The 18,309-nt window shown below is 45.9% G+C and overlaps 1 protein-coding gene across 1 annotated transcript; it reads left to right on the top strand.

The window, feature by feature from the left end:
* The first annotated feature begins 1,659 nt into the window (after positions 1-1,659).
* Positions 1,660-10,066, top strand: LOC309331791 (pinopsin-like). The gene is made up of 4 exons (XM_081844326.1): positions 1,660-2,352; positions 5,731-5,913; positions 9,318-9,463; positions 9,578-10,066. Exons 1-4 carry the CDS (start codon positions 1,884-1,886, stop codon positions 9,842-9,844), a joined length of 1,065 nt encoding a protein of 354 aa, XP_081700452.1. The 5' UTR covers positions 1,660-1,883; the 3' UTR covers positions 9,845-10,066.
* The last annotated feature ends 8,243 nt before the right edge of the window (positions 10,067-18,309 follow it).

The following is an 18,309-nucleotide window of genomic DNA, read 5'->3' as shown; positions in this document are numbered from 1 at the left end:
GCCTTTTTTTACCTGGACTCTGTACATATGTAAATTAAAATATATATTATACGGTATATATAAATATATATAAATATATATATATATATTTAAAACAAAAACTACTGCATGTCAAGTTAGTGGTTGTCATGCAAAAGACTTGTTAGATGTTTGATACCAATGTTTTGCTACAGTGAGTTGGCCGCAGAAACATGTCCTCTGGGCTGCTTCCCCACAGATCAATTTTGTATTTCAGTATTACTATATGTACTTTTTGGTCAGATTTGTTTAATCTTTATAAATAGAACCGCAAATGAATAATAATAAAAAAAAAATGATGGAAAAGTTTCATTTTGGAAGTTGAATGATTTGATTGTATTTCTGTGCCGTTTCCCATTCAAATGAATCCCAAAGCGGCTCACAAACAATAAATAACATGACAGAGCGTCACAAGGGCAGCATAAATCACATCATATAATTAACAAACCATCAGTAAAACAATCACAATCTATTAAGTACTGTTAGCAAACCAGCAGCTAAAGAATAAGCGAAACATCACAGTTACAGTGTGAGTCAGACAATTGACAAATCAATAAGGCATTCATACTCTACAAGGCAATATTAACAAAATAACAACTAAAAAATAAGTTGGACAATATGAAGTTCACACACACTTCCCCAGCGATTCATAATCTTTCACTCTGTTCAGTTCCTTAAAATATACATGCACATCCATCAAGCCAGAGGACCTTGATCTAACAGAAATACCTGCAACAGGCCTATACTTAAACTTGTTAGTTAACTTAAACCCACATCCCATTTATAAACTAAGCGTGCAACCCTATAGCTTGTTTACTTTGAAGTAAAGGCTGCTTTTTTTTCAGTTGGAACTCACCAGAACTGAGTTCTGGCACCTCTCAGGTGGTCACTGCTGCCATTATAAGAGAACAAGGGAGGTGTCCATGGTGAGTTGGGGGTACCTCTTTTTCCAGAAAAATAGTTCTGAGTAAGAATTAAAGGTAAAGGGACCCCTGACCATTAGGTCCAGTTGCGGACGACCTTGGGGTTGCGGCGCTCATCTTGCTTTATTGGCTGAGGGAGCTTCCAGGTCATATGGCCAGCATGACTAAGCCGCTTCTGGCAAACCAGAGCAGCGCATGGAAACACCGTTTACCTTTCCGCCAGAGCAGTACCTATTTATCTACTTGCACTTTGACGTGCTTTCGAACTGCTAGGTTGGCAGGAGCAGGGACCAAGCAACAGGAGCTCACCCCGTAGCAGGGATTAGAACCGCCGACCTTCTGATCGGCAAGTCCTAGGCTCTGTGGTTTAATCCACAGTGCCAACCACGTGTGTTGTATTGGGGGTAGACTTGTTCAGCTGAGTTATTTTCTAGGTGAGTTTCCGGGGCAGACGAGTCAGTGGTGGGTGGGACTACAAACAGAAGTGGGTGGAGTAAGGAATGTGAATTTTACCACACATTCTCTATCCCCCATTCAAACAAGCAAAAGGCATTATTGGAGTTCAAGGATATAGCCAAGTGAGGCCAAAAAAATCAAGAAGGATTCAAAGCAGGACCTGTGAGGTATGGTCCAGGGAGGGTTCTGAGGGCCAGAGGGAGATGCTTGGAGGGCCACAATCGCTTTGCCCAGTTTACACACTTACACACACACACTTACACACACACACACACACACACACACACACACACACACACACACACACAGTTTTCAGCCATTTAAACTAAGCACCCAAACACTTGAGTCAGCATAAAAGAAAATCCCACTCAGTTAAATGGAGCAGCGTCTTGACAGTCGTACATAATCAGCTCTTGAACTTCATCTCCTTTTTGGATGGCGAGCTGATTATTGAGACCCGGACTTAAGAAAGCTTAAGGTGCCTTAATGCCTGGGATCTGCTCCAAATTCCTGACACACCTCCGGCCTTATAAAGGGGGCAAGCAGCCCTTCGAAGGAGTCGATTGCTTGCTCAGCCTCACCCGATCTCCGTCCCCAATAGAAGAAATGCAAGCTTCAAACTCTTCATGGGTTGAGGTGAGAAACGGGACCCCAGGCCCTTTTGAGGGGCCGCAATGGCCCTACCTGGCCCCACAGAGCACCTACGTATCAGTGGCTGTCCTCATGGGGCTGGTGGTCATCTCGGCCACCTTGGCAAACGGCTTGGTGATTGTGGTCTCTGTCCAGTTCAAGAAGCTCCGTTCTCCTTTGAACTACGTCCTGGTGAACCTGGCGTTGGCTGATCTCTTGGTCACCTTCTTTGGGAGCACCATCAGCTTCATAAACAACGCCCATGGCTTCTTTATCTTTGGCCAGGCGACCTGTGAATTTGAAGGCTTCATGGTCTCCTTAACAGGTAGGGAGATGACCCTGGTGGCCCTTTGGTTTCCTTTGAAAAGCAGTTATCAGACCTTGCATTTACCGTATTTTTCGCTCCATAAGACGCACCTAGTTTTTAGAGGAGGAAAACAAGAAAAAAAATATTTTGAACGAAACAGTGGATCTATGATTTTTGTGGTTCTTGCTGTGGCCACAGACATGTGATCTGATGGTGAATTTGGGGTGACCCAATGCAAAAATCCTGAGGATCCATGTGGATCCGTGCTTTGTAACCACATTTTTGCACCATTGCAGCTACAGGAAACAGTGGATGCGTGATTTTTTTGGTGCAGGCTGTAGCCATGGACATGCTATGTGATCTGATGGTGAATTTGGGGTGACCCAATGCAAAAATCCTGAGGATCCATGGGCTTTTACCTTCCCCCTCCCAGGCAGCCTCCTTTATCTCTACCATTCCTTATCTCTCTCCCCGATCGCTTGCCGATCAGCTGCTTCCTTTCAACACTCCCTTCCCTCTTGTTTGCCTTAGTGTCTTTTCCTTAGCTGGAGCAGTTTTTTGCTCCTCCTTTTCTTCTAATTTCTCTCCTTATTGCGTTAGTCTTCCTGTTTCCCCCCTTTGCAAGTTTGCTGTCTTTACCTGCCCCCTCCCAGGCAGCCGCCTTTATCTCTAGTGTCCCTTATCTCTCTCCCCGGTCGGCAAAAGATCAGCAGCTTTGTTTCAACACCCACTTACCTCTTACAAAAATAAAAAAGCATGATTTGCTTTTTGCCCCTGTGCAATTCGGCTCCAGGGACCATGCATTCACTCCATAAGACGCACAGACATTCCCCCTTACTTTTTAGGAAGAAAAAAGTGTGTCTTATGGAGCGAAAAATACGGTATACGCTACTGTTGGAGCATTCGGAGCACACTGTGCGTCGCACATCTCCATAATCTGCACAACAGTTGCCAGTGTTTATGATACTCATATTGCAGGTTGGGTGGGAAGGGATGCCTGAAGCAGAGGAAGTCAGAGTTGGCCTACAAACACAATGGAATATCGGGAAGGGCCCAGCTTAGAAGTGGAACATCTGCTTTTCATGCAGAAGAACCCAGGTTCAATCCCTGGCATCTCCAGGAAAAATTAGGAATTTTACCCTTTCTGAAATCCTAGAGGGAGCTGCTGCCAGCGAGTGTGATCAATACTGAGTTAGATGGGTTCAAGGAAGATGGATCAAGCTGCCATCCAGGGAGGCACATTCCTGCTTTCCTCTTTAAACCAGCCCTTAATTCGGAACCCCAAGGACTGGAAGCCTGCTTCATATTTAGAAGACCTTTGTGACTCACAAAGTCATTGGGGTTAATCCCCAATGGCATCTCCAGTTGGGGCTGGGGGAGAATGCTGTCTGAAACCCTGACAAGCTGCTGCCAGTCAGGGTAGACAATACTGAGCTAGATGGACCAACTGTCTGATTCAGTATAAAAATAATTCTTCGAAACCTCAGCAACCTTGATTTTAAAAAAACAAAAAACGATAGCGCCATAGTTTCCCCATGAGTAAATGCCATTTTGTGCTGCTATCTGATCATTTAGAAAACTCGAAAGCACGTCAAAGTGCAAGTAGATAAATACTGTATTTTTCGCTCTATAAGACGCACCGGACCACAAGATGCACCTAGTTTTTGGAGGAGGAAAACAAGAAAAAAAATATTCTGAATCTCAGAAGCCAGAACAGCAAGAGGGATTGCTGTGCAGTGAAAGCAGCAATCCCTCTTGCTGTTCTGGCTTCTGAGATAGCTGCACAGCCTGCATTCGCTCCATAAGATGCACACACATTTCCCCTTACTTTTTAGGAGGCAAAAAGTGAGTCTTATAGAGCAAAAAATATGGTAGGTACCGCTCTGGCGGGAAGGTAATGGTGTTTCCGTGCGCTGCTCTGGTTCTCCAGAAGCGGCTTAGTCCTGCTGGCCACATGACCCGGAAGCTGTACGCCGGCTCCCTCTGCCAGTAAAGCGAGATGAGCGCCGCAACCCCAGAGTCGGCCACGACTAGACCTAATGGTCAGGGGTCCCTTTACCTTTACCTAGCCATTTTTAAGATTGTGCTCTAGTTATTCCCCTTCTCTGTGGTCAACCTCTCCTCTCTACCCTTTCTTTTTCCAACTAGCATAGGCTGGTCCATTAGGGAAAATAGGGCACTGCCTCACCACCCTCATTCTCAGCTCAGCCAAGCCCAACCTCTCTGCCATCTTACTCACAACCAGCCCAGAGGGTGGCACTGCCCATCAGCTCCCTCCTGCTCCTCATTCTCAGCATTGCCCTTGCAGAGAGGAAGAGGATGGGAACAAAACTTGAATTGCTTGGCTCTGGCGCCACCTGCTGTTAGGCTCCCTGCCTGTTGCCCTACCATTTCCAATGGGCACCGGTCAACCCTGAGTTTATGTTATGAATAAAATCTGCATTTTTCAAAGGAAACACGCAAAAGCTGTGCCTGCTATGTTTGGCTCTTGTTCATCCCTGAGCTCTTCTCGAGGATGGAACTACGTGGGGCTATCTTTGAAGGTGACCCAGAAACTACAACTAATCCAGAATGCGGCAGCTAGACTGGTGACTGGGAGTGGCTGCTGAGACCATATAACACTGATCTTGAAAGACCTACATTGGCTCCCAGTACGTTTCCGAGCACAGTTCAAAGTGTTGGTGCTGACCTTTAAAGCCCTAAACGGCCTCGGTCTGGTATATCTGAAGGAGCGTCTCCACCCCCATCATTTTACCCGGACACTGAGGTCCAGCACAGAGGGCCTTCTGGCGGTTCCCTCCCTGCGAGAAGCTAAGTTACAGGGAACCAGGCAGAGGGCCTTCTCGGTAGTGGCGCCCTCCCTGTGGAACGCCCTCCCAACAGATGTCAAAGAGAACAATAACTACCAGACTTTTAGAAGACATCTGAAGGCAGCCCTGCTTAGGGAAGCTTTTAATGTTTGATGTATTACAGTATTTTAATATTTTTTTGGAAGCCGCCCAGAGTGGCTGGGGAAGCCCAGCCAGATGGGCGGGGTATAAATAAATTATTATTATTATTATTATTATTATTATTATTATTATTATTATTATTATTAGAGACGTGTTCTCTATTGCTCTAGAAGGCATGACTAGAACCAAGGTGGAAGCAGATATCGGCTAAAACTTTGGAGACACTGCCTGATGGGAGGGGCAGCTTAACAAGGGAGCTGAACTGTCCCAGGAGGTGGTGGTGAACTCTCTGCAGCTGGGGCTCTTTCAGCAGAGTTGGGTCAGCTACCTGCCAGGGATGTTGCAGGTGCCAGACTCCTACACTGAATAGGGCTTGGACTGGATGGCCACTGAGACAGTCCTCCAACCCTAAAATTCTAGGTTCATCTCTTCTTCTTTTTTCCAGGGATTGTGGGTCTTTGGTCCTTGGCGATCCTGGCCTTTGAGAGGTATCTCGTGATCTGCAAACCAGTGGGCGATTTCCGCTTCCAGAAAAGGCATGCGGTGCTTGGTTGTGCTTTCACTTGGGGGTGGTCCTTAGTCTGGACGGTCCCACCACTCCTCGGTTGGAGCAGCTATGTCCCTGAAGGTTTGTTGACAGGGGACTTTAGGAAGATGCCTTATGCCGTCTCAAACTGTTTGACCATCTAGCCCTGATCTTTTTATATATATAGTATTTTTTGCTCTATAAGACTCACTTTTTCCCTCCTAAAAAGTAAGGGGAAATGTGTGTGCGTCTAATGGAGCGAATGCAGGCTGCGCAGCTATCCCAGAAGCCAGAACAGCAAGAGGGATTGCTGCTTTCGCTGCACAGCGATCCCTCTTGCTGTTCTGGCTTCTGAGATTCAGAATATATTTTTTTCTTGTTTTCCTTTTCCGAAAACTAGGTGCATCTTGTGGTCTGGTGCATCTTATAGAGTGAAAAATATTATATATATATAATTTTATTAAGTTTTCCATTTTCCATATTCACATATCCTGATACATTGCTCTAACAAAGCAGCGACTCCACTAATCCAGAAATAGTGCTTCAGGTTAAGAACTTTGCTTCAGGATGAGAACAGAAATCGTGCTCCAGCGGCGCGGCGGCAGCAAGAGGCCCCATTAGCTAAAGTGGTGCTTCAGGTTAAGAATAGTTTCAGGTTAAGAACAGACCTCCGAAACGAATTAAGTACTTAACCCAAGGTACCACTGTATTTTAAAACCTTTTTAAATTCATTGTATATCATATCCCAGTAGGCCTTAGCCCTGATCTTTTGAACAGGAGGTGCCATTAGGGACTGGATCCAAGGGTTTTGTCTACGTTTAATCACTCTACACCAGGGTTGGCCAATGTGGAGCCTGACATATGTCACTGGACTCTGACTCCCATCATCCCTGACCACTGGCCATGGGTGTAGCCAAAGGGGGCGGGGGGGCAGCTGCCCCCCCGATCAAGTAAAATAGAAATAATTAATTAACTAATCACGTCAGTTGTGCCCCCCCACAACCAAGTCCTGCCCCCCGCTAACAAAAATCCTGGCTACACCCATGCCACAGGCCATTCTAATTAGGGGTGATGGGAGCTGTAGTCTCCCATAGAAGTGCTGGCTGGGCCGATGGGAATTGAATGTTTAGGAAAGAAAGAGGGGGGCCACTAGGGGGCGCATTGGAAGATGGCCGACAATACCATCTCTCCGACCCACACGGGGTAATTAAGAGGCTGTTATGGGAGTAGGCAGCCTCCCTTGTTGTCCCAAGGAAATGGGGAACACTGCCCTTGCCTGCTGTGCCCATAAATCACCCCCTAATTTGAAAGAAGGGGGTGAGGGCCCTAGGCAGAATGCCCCCGTGTGGACCTCGGCTCTCCTGGACGCTGTCTCTGATCGCGCACTAGTTGCAGCAATTTGGAATAATTAATTACAAAAGAAGCAAATGCACATATTTCAAGTGAAGAAGGGAAGTGAAGTCTGCTAATTTAAGTGACCTCTGCGAAAGAAGACGACGGGCTGGAGAAACAGGAATATTTTACGATGAAGATACACCAAAGGCGGGGGATGTTGACAACGGGGCTGAATGGGGGGGACGACCTTTTTTACTTTCCTTCTATGTGATTTACAAGAACCCCTCCTCATTAGAACTGTCGGTTGAATTGACCCAAGCAGGATGATTAAGGTCTGTGTGGAGATAAACTTTAACCAAAAGTATGCTTTATGGAGACCGAGAAGCAATAAGAGCTTTTGGGAACGGCGCAGCAATTAATTCGGAGTCACCATCTTGCAAAGGATTTATAGCTGGGAGGAAGAATGGACTTGTTTTCAGACTGCATTCCTAGTGAATCTCCTCAGAGGTTTTGAGAAAGGAGGCAGATTGGTGAAGATTAATGACGCTAAGACTGTTTTGATGTATGGAAGTGATGTTATATGGAAAACGTCTGGATATGGCTACTGGATAAAAAATAATAATATCCACACAGGATTACAAACTGTTCTAACCAGCTTGCGGAGAATATCAGAGGTCACAAAGAGAAAGGAAAAATATATGAAAATAAGAGATGTGGAAAAATAATAAGAAAGGACTGGATAGTACTGTGAACATCATAAGGTTAGATTTGTGGACATTAAAACAGCAGTAAGAAGCAAGAAGTTGATTGGATCCCTTTGGAACCTGAAATATGGGTACCCCCAACAAAAATTTAAAATTCGGCTGTGTAATTTGGAATTTATGTAATTTGGTTTGATTTGATGTGATTGGTCGGTTAATAAAAAATTATTCTTAAAAAAATGAATGTTTAGGAAAGAGTTGTAGCTTGGTCACAGAGCATCTGCTTGGCATGTAGAAGGTCCCATGTTCAACCCCGAACATCTCTAGGTATGGCTGGGAATGCCCTCATCTGAAATCCTGTATCAGGGCTCAGCAAACCTTTTCAGCAGGGGGCCAGTCCACTGTCCCTCAGACCTTGTGGGGGGCCGGACTATATTTTGAAGGGGGGAAAATGAATGAATTCCTATGTCCCACAAATAACCCAGAGATGCATTTTAAATAAAAGGACACATTCTACTCATGTAAAAACACGCTGATTCCCAGACCATCCGTGGGCTGGATTTAGAAGGTGATTGGGCCGGATCTGGCCCCCGGGCCTTAGTTTGCCTACCCATGGCCTGGATGGTGACTGCCAATCGGTGCTGACAATATTCAGCCTGCTGGATCCTTGGTCCGCCTCAGCATAAAGACTTTGAAGAGACTTTACTTGCAGGGTGGCAACTATCAACAAGCAGCAGTGTTTATGCACATCCAGTCCAATACAACACATTTCTTTCCCTTGAGCCCAAGAGAGGGGCTTCTTGCTTCCAAAAACTCTTTTGTAGCAGTGCGTAAGTTATCAGTCCACTGCTTGCCTGTCCTCACAAACTCCTCCGGACACAGCGTCTGCTTAAAGTTTCCAAACTCAGCAAAGCAACCAGCCAACCTCCAACTTCCACCCCTCCTATCTAAGACACACACGTTCAATTTTAAAGGGAGTTAACAAATTAACAAGGGAATGATTTGGCATTTCCAGGGCCTTAAAAGGTTTCCTTTCCCCCAGTACAATTCATTCCTTGCATCATCATCATCATTTATTTATACCACGCCCATCTGGCTGGGTTTCCCCAGCCACTCCAACAAAACACTAAAATACAATAACCTATTAAACATCAAAAGCTTCCCTAAACAGGGCTGCCTTCAGATGTCTTCTAAAAGTTTGGTAGTTATTTTTCTCTTTGACATCTGGTGGGAGGGCGTTCCACAGGGTAGGTGCCACTACCGAGAAGGCCCTCTGCCTGGTTCCCTGTAACTTGGCTTCTTGCAGCGAGGGAACCGCCAGAAGCCCTCGGCACTGGACTTCAGTGTCCAGGCAGAACGATGGAGGTGGAGATGCTCCTTCAGGTATACTGAACCAAGGCTGTTTAGGGCTTTAAATACATTTTCCTAACAAATACAGTACAAGAGTTTTCTCCCTTCCTTGAATCCTAGGCTTGAGAACATCCTGCGGCCCCAACTGGTACAGCGGCGGAAGCAGCAACAACAGCTACATCATGACTTTGTTCGTGACCTGCTTTGCCATGCCTCTCAGCACAATCCTCTTCTCCTACGCCAACTTGCTGATGACACTGCGAACCGTGAGTACCGGGCACAGTTGTGCTTGTGCATGCCCTGTGCTGCTTCGAGCGCATCGCTGTAGACGGCTGGGGGCAGCGAGCGGTCCCTCGACGCTTTACTGATCCTTCCCGCAGGTGGCGGCTCAGCAGAAAGAGCAGGAGACAACTCAGCGGGCCGAGAGGGAGGTGACACGAATGGTTGTTGCCATGGTGGCTGCCTTCCTCGTCTGCTGGCTGCCATACGCCAGCTTTGCCATGGTGGTCGCCACCCATAAGGACCTTGCCATACGGCCAGCGCTCGCTTCCCTGCCATCGTATTTCTCCAAGACGGCGACAGTGTACAACCCCATCATCTATGTCTTCATGAACAAGCAGGTAAGCACTCGAGGGGAAATTAAATGATTGTGGAGAGGAAGAGTTTGGATTGGATATCCCGCTTTATCACTACCCAAAGGAGTCTCAAAGCAGCTAACAACCTCCTTTCCCTTCCTCCCCCACAACAAACATTCTGTGAGGTGAGTGGGGCTGAGAGACTTCAGAGAAGTGTGACTGGCCCAAGGTCACCCAGCAGCTGCATGTGGAGGAGTGGGGAAGCGAACCCGGTTCACCAGATTACGAGTCTACCGCTCTCAACCACTACACCACACTGGCTCACTGGGAGGGCCATTATTAGCCAGGCTCATTTGTGTTCCTATTTAAGGGCAATTGTGTAGACTGGAAAACATCTATGCACTGTGAGTCAATCGACCAATCTCTGGTGAACCAGAGCAATGCACAGAAATGGCGTTTACCTTCCCGCCGGAGCGGTACCTATTTATCTACTTGCACTTTGACGTGCTTTCGAACTGCTAGGTTGGCAGGAGCAGGGACCGAGCAATGGGAGCTCACAGGGATTCGAACCGCCGACCTTCCGATCGGCAAGTCCTAGGCTCTGTAGTTTAACCCACAGCGCCACCCACGTCCCCATAATGGTAGGGGGGCAGGACAATGGATGCAGCTCTTACCTTTCTGTAGTGTAGGGTTACATTACAAGTTTAATTCTGAGGTTCCTATGTGCTTTTTTCCCCTTTTTTTGGGGGGTTTGGATAAATATGGAGGAACCTGAATTGTGATGAGTTTCAGGATGTTCAAATCAAGAACATCCAAATTTTGATTTAACCAAATTTCTCCTCCATCTTTACGCACTGCAACAAACTGCTCATTTGGACCCACCCTGGTTCTGCAGGCAAACGTGATGGTGACCCTGTCAATTTTCCATTCTCGCCTTCAGTTCCGCAGTTGCCTCCTCTACACGATGAGCTGTGGCCACAGACCATTATCTTCCCAGGACACGTCACCGGCTGGGATCAGCCTCCCAGGCCGCCTCACCACCTCAGCTTCAGGAGGAAGCAGGAATCAAGTGTCGCCTTCCTAACAATGCAGAAGGGCAGGACCTGCCGCCACCGCCGCCGCCTTTGAACGTGGCTCTCGTTTCTGTTCTCTAAGTCGCCTTGTTAAAAGTACAAAATCTGGGAAATGGAATCCCACAGAAGTCAGTACCTTTTATTAGAGGCACATCTGATGGATAGAGACAAATCTGTGAACTTGTCGGCGCCATGTATTTTCTTCCTGCCCAGCTTGTGTCCTAAACTTTGCCCGTTTATAAATGTGCATTGGGCCCCGAAACTAATTGGCAGTCAGTGCAGTTGGGTCAGGATAGGTGCAATATGCTCAAACTGCCTTGCTCCTCTCAAATAATCCTAGTAATTGTAGCTTAGCTCTCACAGAGCTACAGTTCCCAGTACCCTTAGGTTCCTAGGATCCTTGTGGGGGGGGGGAGTCGTGTGCATGAAATGTGCTTTAGATATATGGTGCACACATGATTTATGTTAGAACAACAACAAAAGCCTCCAGGGGTTGCTGGTCTTTGAACTCCCATCAGCCCCAGCCAACATGGTCAACAGATGAGTCACAGTCCAGCAAGATCTGGAGGGCCACAGGTCTGCAGCCCCAATCTCAGAGGATGAAGCTGCCCTTTGGAAAAGCTCCAACTCTTTTCTCCGGCAGGCCAGTTAATCTTGCTACTAATACAACTGCTCCACACACCTGTCCTTTTTCATCTTCTTCTGGCCACACTGCTGGGACAAGGAGTCGTGAACCCAATTTAGCAGCCAACTTCATGATTTGCATTTTCTCCAACTGCTCTTGGGAAGAGATAAGTGTGTGTGAGTGCGTATGGGTGTGAGTGAGAGAGCTGCCCATATAAAGACTCCCATCTTATCTGCACACCAGAGGAAAGGAAGAAATGAAAAACCGTCCGGTTCCTTTCGACCCTCTCAAGCCTTACTTACGCTGTCAAAATATCTTGCACCTGAAACAAAATGTATTACCCCTTTATTTTTGTTAGGTTAGGTTGTTGTCGTGTATGTGGTATTTTTTTTTTTTTTTAAACTGCTTGGGAGTTATTTTTAACAGTCGTTACCCGGGGCGGAAGAGAAAAGTGGAGCGAAATAAATAAATAAGGAAATCAAAGCGAATCACTTTGCTCAGGCCTTGAAGGGGCGTGGAAAACGTGTGTGGATTAAACATCTTTATTTAGCACAAAACAGACTGATGCTACGATCCAAAGGCCTGTGTGCCAAGGTACTGCAGACAGAGAGAGGGGTTGCCAACTTCCCTTTCTGGCTGCAGCTCCTGCGACCGACGTAGACAGCAAGCACCATTAAGAGGCATTGTCTCTTGTAAGCGATGCAGCAGTTACTCTGAAGAAGGGACTGCTGCAATGCACTCTGTGTGTGGCTTCCCTTGTGCCTGATCCAGAACCCGTTGTTTGTGCAGAAGGCTGCACCACAATTGCTGGCAGGAGTGAGACCCTGTCAGCGTGTCAGAGGCCCGTACAGCTTGCTGATTTGCTACCAGGCCAATGTGCTGTTTTTAGTACAGTGGTACCTTGGGTTACATACGCTTCAGGTTACAGACTCCGCTAACCCAGAAATATTACCTCGGGTTAAGAACTTTGCTCCAGGATGAGAACAGAAATTGTGCAGCGGTGGCGCAGCAGCGGCAGCGGGAGGCCCCATTAGCTAAAGTGGTCTTCAGGTTAAGAACGGACCTCCGGAACGAATTAAGTACATAACCAGAGGTACCACTGTACATATAAATTCCTGAACAACTTGGGACCAGTTTACTTGCGGGATCAGTTCATCCCAAACATGCCCACTCGACTGCCCTGCTCTCTGGAATGGGTACTGTAACACACGCCACATAACACTCATTCTGCATTTGTAACAAATCAATCTTTGAAATTTGAACCTCCCTTCCTATTAACATCAAAAAGCATTTTTGTTTAGGCAAGCCTGCTCAGACACATAGAATGTTGATACATGTTGTAAACTGGTTTCCAGCTTTTTATTGATTTCAATTAGTTTTTACATGTCTTGAATAATTGTTTTTAACTGTATTTTTTGCTGATAATTTAATTCATTCATTCATTTTTTGTAAACTGCTTTGAGGCTGAGGTTGTTTTGAAATCAAGGGGTGTATAAATTTTATGAAATGAAGTACTTATAAAAACTGCAGCCCATAAGCACCGCCTGAAGAGGCATGCTCTCAACGGGGAATGCCTGCTCTAAGATGTCATCTGATGCAACAGACTCGTCATCCGAGTTTTGTTTTTGCTGCAGAACCATTGCTTCTACTCACACGCAAACATATGCAGACTGAATAGTCGACTGATGGATCGACTGTCACTCATGACTGATGAAACATTTATTCAATTGGGTGGCAGCCCTAAAATCTGTGGTGTGATTCCAACTTTGAAAAATATCTTGCGCAAACAAGTACAGTGGTACCTTTGTTAAGTACTTAATTCCTTCCAGAGGTCCGTACTTAACCTGAAACTGTTCTTAACCTGAAGCACCACTTTAGCTAATGGGGCCTCCTGCTGCACCGCCGGAGCACGATTTCTGTTCTCATCCTGAAGCAAAGTTCTTAACTTGAAGCAATATTTCTGGGTTAGCAGAGTCTGTAACCTGAAGCGTATGTAACCCGAGGTACCACTGTAGACTGAATTATCAGTCATCAGTCTGGTCCTTATCTCCGTGCTTCGCCTATCTTTCACATCTGTTTTTAAAAGTAGCATGTGTACATTTTCATGCATGTATGCAGCCATCCTTGACCTTTTCAAAAAAAATAATAACGCAAGAAATATTTTGGGGGGCTGAGGGAACCACGCTGTCAACATCACAGGCACTAGCCAATTGGTGCCTTTGAAAGCTGACTTCCCCTACATGATGAGAAGACAAGGAAACAATAATAATGCTATTATTTGCCCCCCACCCATCGGAGCGGGTTGCCCCAACCACTCGGGGTGGCTTCCAGCATATACAAAAACATAATAAAACATTAAAAGCTTCTCTGTACAGGGCTGCCTTCAGACGTCTTCTAAAGGTTGTATAGTTACTTATCTCCTTGACAACTGATGGAGTTTCTCCACTGAGAAAAGAATGCATTTGGGTTGACTGCAGAAGGCATGTCTCTTTCCCTGTTCTATAGCTCTTCTTCTGCCCTCACTTTGCTAGGTAGGAAAACAGGAAGTGAACACGAAGTGTGATGGCAAGAAATCATCACTTGCCATTCATGCCCTGCGCTTCCTGTTGAGCCTGCCTTCCATGAACACCTGAACCCAAACAGATTGATATTAAGTGACAAGTGGGAGCTAATTGCACTGACGGGTCCATGCTGAGCGTAATTATCCAGAGAGGAGTTTGCTGCAAATCAATTAATTAAGAGTGCCTTTCCCCTTTTTAAAGCCATGCTTGCGCTCCCACCCACTCCCGCCTGGTGCCACCGGTCGCTTCGTTTTCTCCCAATTAATACAATTCATCTGCTTTTTGTTTACAACCATCAGGAATTAATCCAATTAATTAAATGTTAAGCGGCGCTCCGTTGACTATCACTAGAGGAAAAGAAGGGGTGGGGGGAGTTAAATTTGCAAAGAGCAACAAAAAGAGAATTTGTCACTAATAATTTGCAAAGTGAGGAAGAGATGCTTTCTGATGCTCGCTCGCTCTCGGTGTGCTGACACATGCTGGGTATGCAAGTTTGGTGGGGAAGCATTTGCCTTCCATAGAACACAGAGTGACGCTTATGAAAGAGGCAGAATATTGCTCCATCTAGCTCAGTATAGTCCAAACAATTCCCCCCCCCCGTATAATTTTTATTAAGTTTTTCCTTTTATAGCACAGCAAATACAACCTTACAATAACAAGCAAATATACTCAGTAGTATAGTCCAAACTAGTGGTTCTCAGATGGTGCGGCAGGAGACGATGGCAAGTGTTGTGGGAAGATTCAAAGACAATCAAAGAAACTTCAGAATGTTCCCATTGGTAAAAAGTTTTAAGACAAGCAATGAATTTTGCGGCCTCGTACAGGGACATGTTGCAACGCTGGTGGAAAAAGATTTGATCATTACTTCCCACTGTCGTCTACAGAAAACCTCGACCGGGTTAGAGACCCCTTTTCGAACTGCAGCTGTTCAGGGCTGACACTGAATGAAGAAGAGGAAATGGCCTGCATTTTGCACGCTCACACCTTGAAAATGAAACACAGGACTCTTTTTTTGGGTATACAACCAGAAACAGTATCCCCACTTCTCTTCAAGAGCATTGGCTATTCTTCTACAGTTCCCCATCACATATTGTTGTGAACACGGATTTTCTACTCTGACAAATATGAAAGATCAGAAAAGAGAAAGGCTTAATTGTGTTGATGTGGAGATGAGTGTTTGTCTCAATTTAGACTCAATTTAGAGATTATCAGGCAAAAGCAAGCTCAATCCTCTCAATGAGCTTGTATCCATACTTAAGGTACATATCTAAGAGGCTTGTTTATAATTATATTTTGGGAATGATTCATGTTTTTTGGTAGCTGAATTGTTTCACACTTTCTGGATGTCCTGTGATTATATTATAAAACAGTTGTGTCCCATCTTATAAATCAAACACTGCTAGTTGTTGTTTCATTTTCTGATGTATTTTTTAATCAATAAAAAATTCGGCGTGGCCTGAGCAAATTTTTATTCTGAAAAGTGTGGACCAGAGAAAAAAGTTTGAGAGCCACGGGTCTACACTGACTCACAGTGGCTCTCCAGGGTTTCAGGCAGAGGGGATGTTTGCCAGCCTGCCCCAGAGGTAGTAGAATTGAATCAGAAACCTCCTGCATGCTCCACCACTGAGCCACAGCCCTTCCAGCTCTTCCCGGGGGTGGATTTGAAAGGGAAGTAGTATGAATTGGGACGCGGGTGGCGCTGTGGGTTAAACCACTGAGCCTAGGACTTGCCAATCAGGTCAGCGGTTCGAATCCCCGCGATGGGGTGAGCTCCTGTTGCTGGGTCCCTGCTCCTGCCCACCTAGCAGTTCGAAAGCACGTCAAAGTGCAAGTAGATAAATAGGTACCGCTCCGGCGGGAAGGTAAATGGCGTTTCCGTGTGCTGCTCTGGTTCGCCAGAAGTGGCTTAGTCATGCTGGCCACATGACCCGGAAGCTGTACGCCGGCTCCCTTGGCCACTAAAGCGAGATGAGCGCCGCAACCCCAGAGTTGGTCATGACTGGACCTAATGGTCAGGGGTCCCTTTACCTTTTTAGTATGAATTAGGCAGATTTACCTTTCAAGACAAACCAAATCTATTATCTCCCCCATTCTCATAATTTGAACCCAAAGCCCAGTGTTCCAGTCCCTGCACTGGGATGGCATGGCAATGGAGAAGAAATTTGGCTCAGTTCGCAATTAAAGGTGGATGCACCAAATTTCGCACTTCCCGAAACAATGCACACACTGAACCGCAGCTGCCACCCTTTGAAATTTGCACTTCTCCAAATTTCTCAGGACTGTTATTCCATGAGAAAGGTGGCCCTAAGGACCCATGCGATGGAGATGGAGGTAGACCTTAGTTTTGAGGCAGACGCGTATCTTTTTTAAAAAATTGCAAACTGCTGTGGGGAACTGAACTTAAGCCTGGAAAAAATGAGCAGAGGTAAATTGAAATTGACAAATTCACCCATCCCTAACCAAAGCGCAAAAAAGCCACCCAACAACCGCTAGGCAGACCTGGGTCTCTTGTTTCTTATCCAGGATTCAGGTAAGGAAGAAAGAGACTACTGGCGCTAGGAAACAGTTCATTATAAAAGAACTGCTGTAATCATGACATGTTCCAAGCTGAGCTGAGGGACAACTCCATCTATTCAAGGCTTGTCACCAGACAAGGTGGCTTTCTGCCGTCTCCTGGACTGGCATAAGCAATATCTTGTGACAGAATTGAATAAATTGAGTTGCACCAACCCACCCACACTGCATTCCCAAGACGGCTTGCGCAGCACATGTTCTTAATAATCTGTTTCCTGACACTGTCTGGCATCTCCTCCTCTAGGATCCTCGGCCGGTTGATGTCACTTTCAATTCTTTAAAAACGTGTTCCAAGAATTCAAGTGAGACAAAAAGGCGTGAGGGGCAGGGAAGATAAGCTTCCACCTGCAGGGTGATCACAAGAACTGGCTCCCAAGTTGACAGCTAACAGTGAATCTCATAGAGCGGATAGAGTTCCAGCCTAAGCTGCCCCAAATAAGTAAATGGGGTGTTGCTTTGCCCGTGAGATTTTCAAGCATCTCATTGGTCTCAGACCTTTTATCGGAGAACAAGGGTGAGGAGAAGAAAGAATCGCTGCAGGGTTCTACGAGGGGTGGGTGGGGGTTCATTTACTGTTTGCATTTTAATGAGCATCAATGTCAGACTTCCCAGAACACTATGCAAACCAAAAATGAAACTGTCAACATCCACACATCTCTGACTTGCACAGTATAGCTCCCCCAAAACAATAAAAAATTGTATATTAACACAAACACACACCTCCTGCCATTCTGGCTGGCTTCCAACAAAATATTAAAAATACTAGGAGAAAAGGGTCCATAAAGTGCTTATATCAGGGAGATGGACATATCAAGATGTACTGTATTAAAGGAAATTGTTTGCAAGACCGTGTCTAACGCTGATGAATCACCACAAGAGCTTTTGCTTTAAACTGCAAACTAAATTTCAGACTGGGAGAATAAACGTACGGCTTATTTGCACATTACACGCATTTGCAAGTGCCTGTGGGAATCATTCATTGATTAATACAGTTATGCACCCAAGTGGGCAATGATTGTGCATTACGTATAAATAAATGTGCAAGTGTACAACTCGGCTATTTGTGTACACAGATTGTACACTCCTGGAATGTAATGTCCAGACAGTGAAACCGACAGGTTTTTCCATTCCTACCTCCTTCCGGTTACCTTTTGCATTCAAGTAACCACGCAGCCCATCGCATTAAGACCTAGGGTGGCTCGGCTGAAGGTACAAACATAAAGAGAGCCTGCTGGATGAGGCCAATGGTTCATCCAGTCCAGCATCCTGTTCTCATAGTGGCCAACCAGATGCCTGTGGGAAACCTGACCCAAGAACAAGAGTACTTTCCCCTCCTGCAGTTCCCAGGAGCAGGGAATGTGTTGAACGTGAAACGTGCATGCTAAGCCTCTCCATTAAAATGAAAGGGAGCAGTCCTTCATGAACAAGGGGTACTTAGGATGTCTCTGAATGGAACGTGCCGTTGGACTACGGTGAAGACTTACAGAATCGGCAGAAGGAAAAAGCGTAGACTCCCAGCAGCCAGGGAAGGTGGGAGCTGTAAGTACAATTATCTGGAGTACTACGTTCACGCCCCCAAACAAAGAGTAAAGAGAGGGAATGAATGTGGGCAGCAGTGTCACTCTTCTAGTTGGATGAGAGCAAAAATGTGTGCATTTCATTCTTAAACCACACCTTAGATTCCATTTTAGTTGAAATAAAAGC

This window comes from Podarcis erhardii, assembly GCF_964252035.2.
Source record: "Podarcis erhardii genome assembly, chromosome: 16".
Taxonomy (NCBI): domain Eukaryota; kingdom Metazoa; phylum Chordata; class Lepidosauria; order Squamata; family Lacertidae; genus Podarcis; species Podarcis erhardii.
This window is presented reverse-complemented; position numbering and strand designations above follow the sequence as displayed.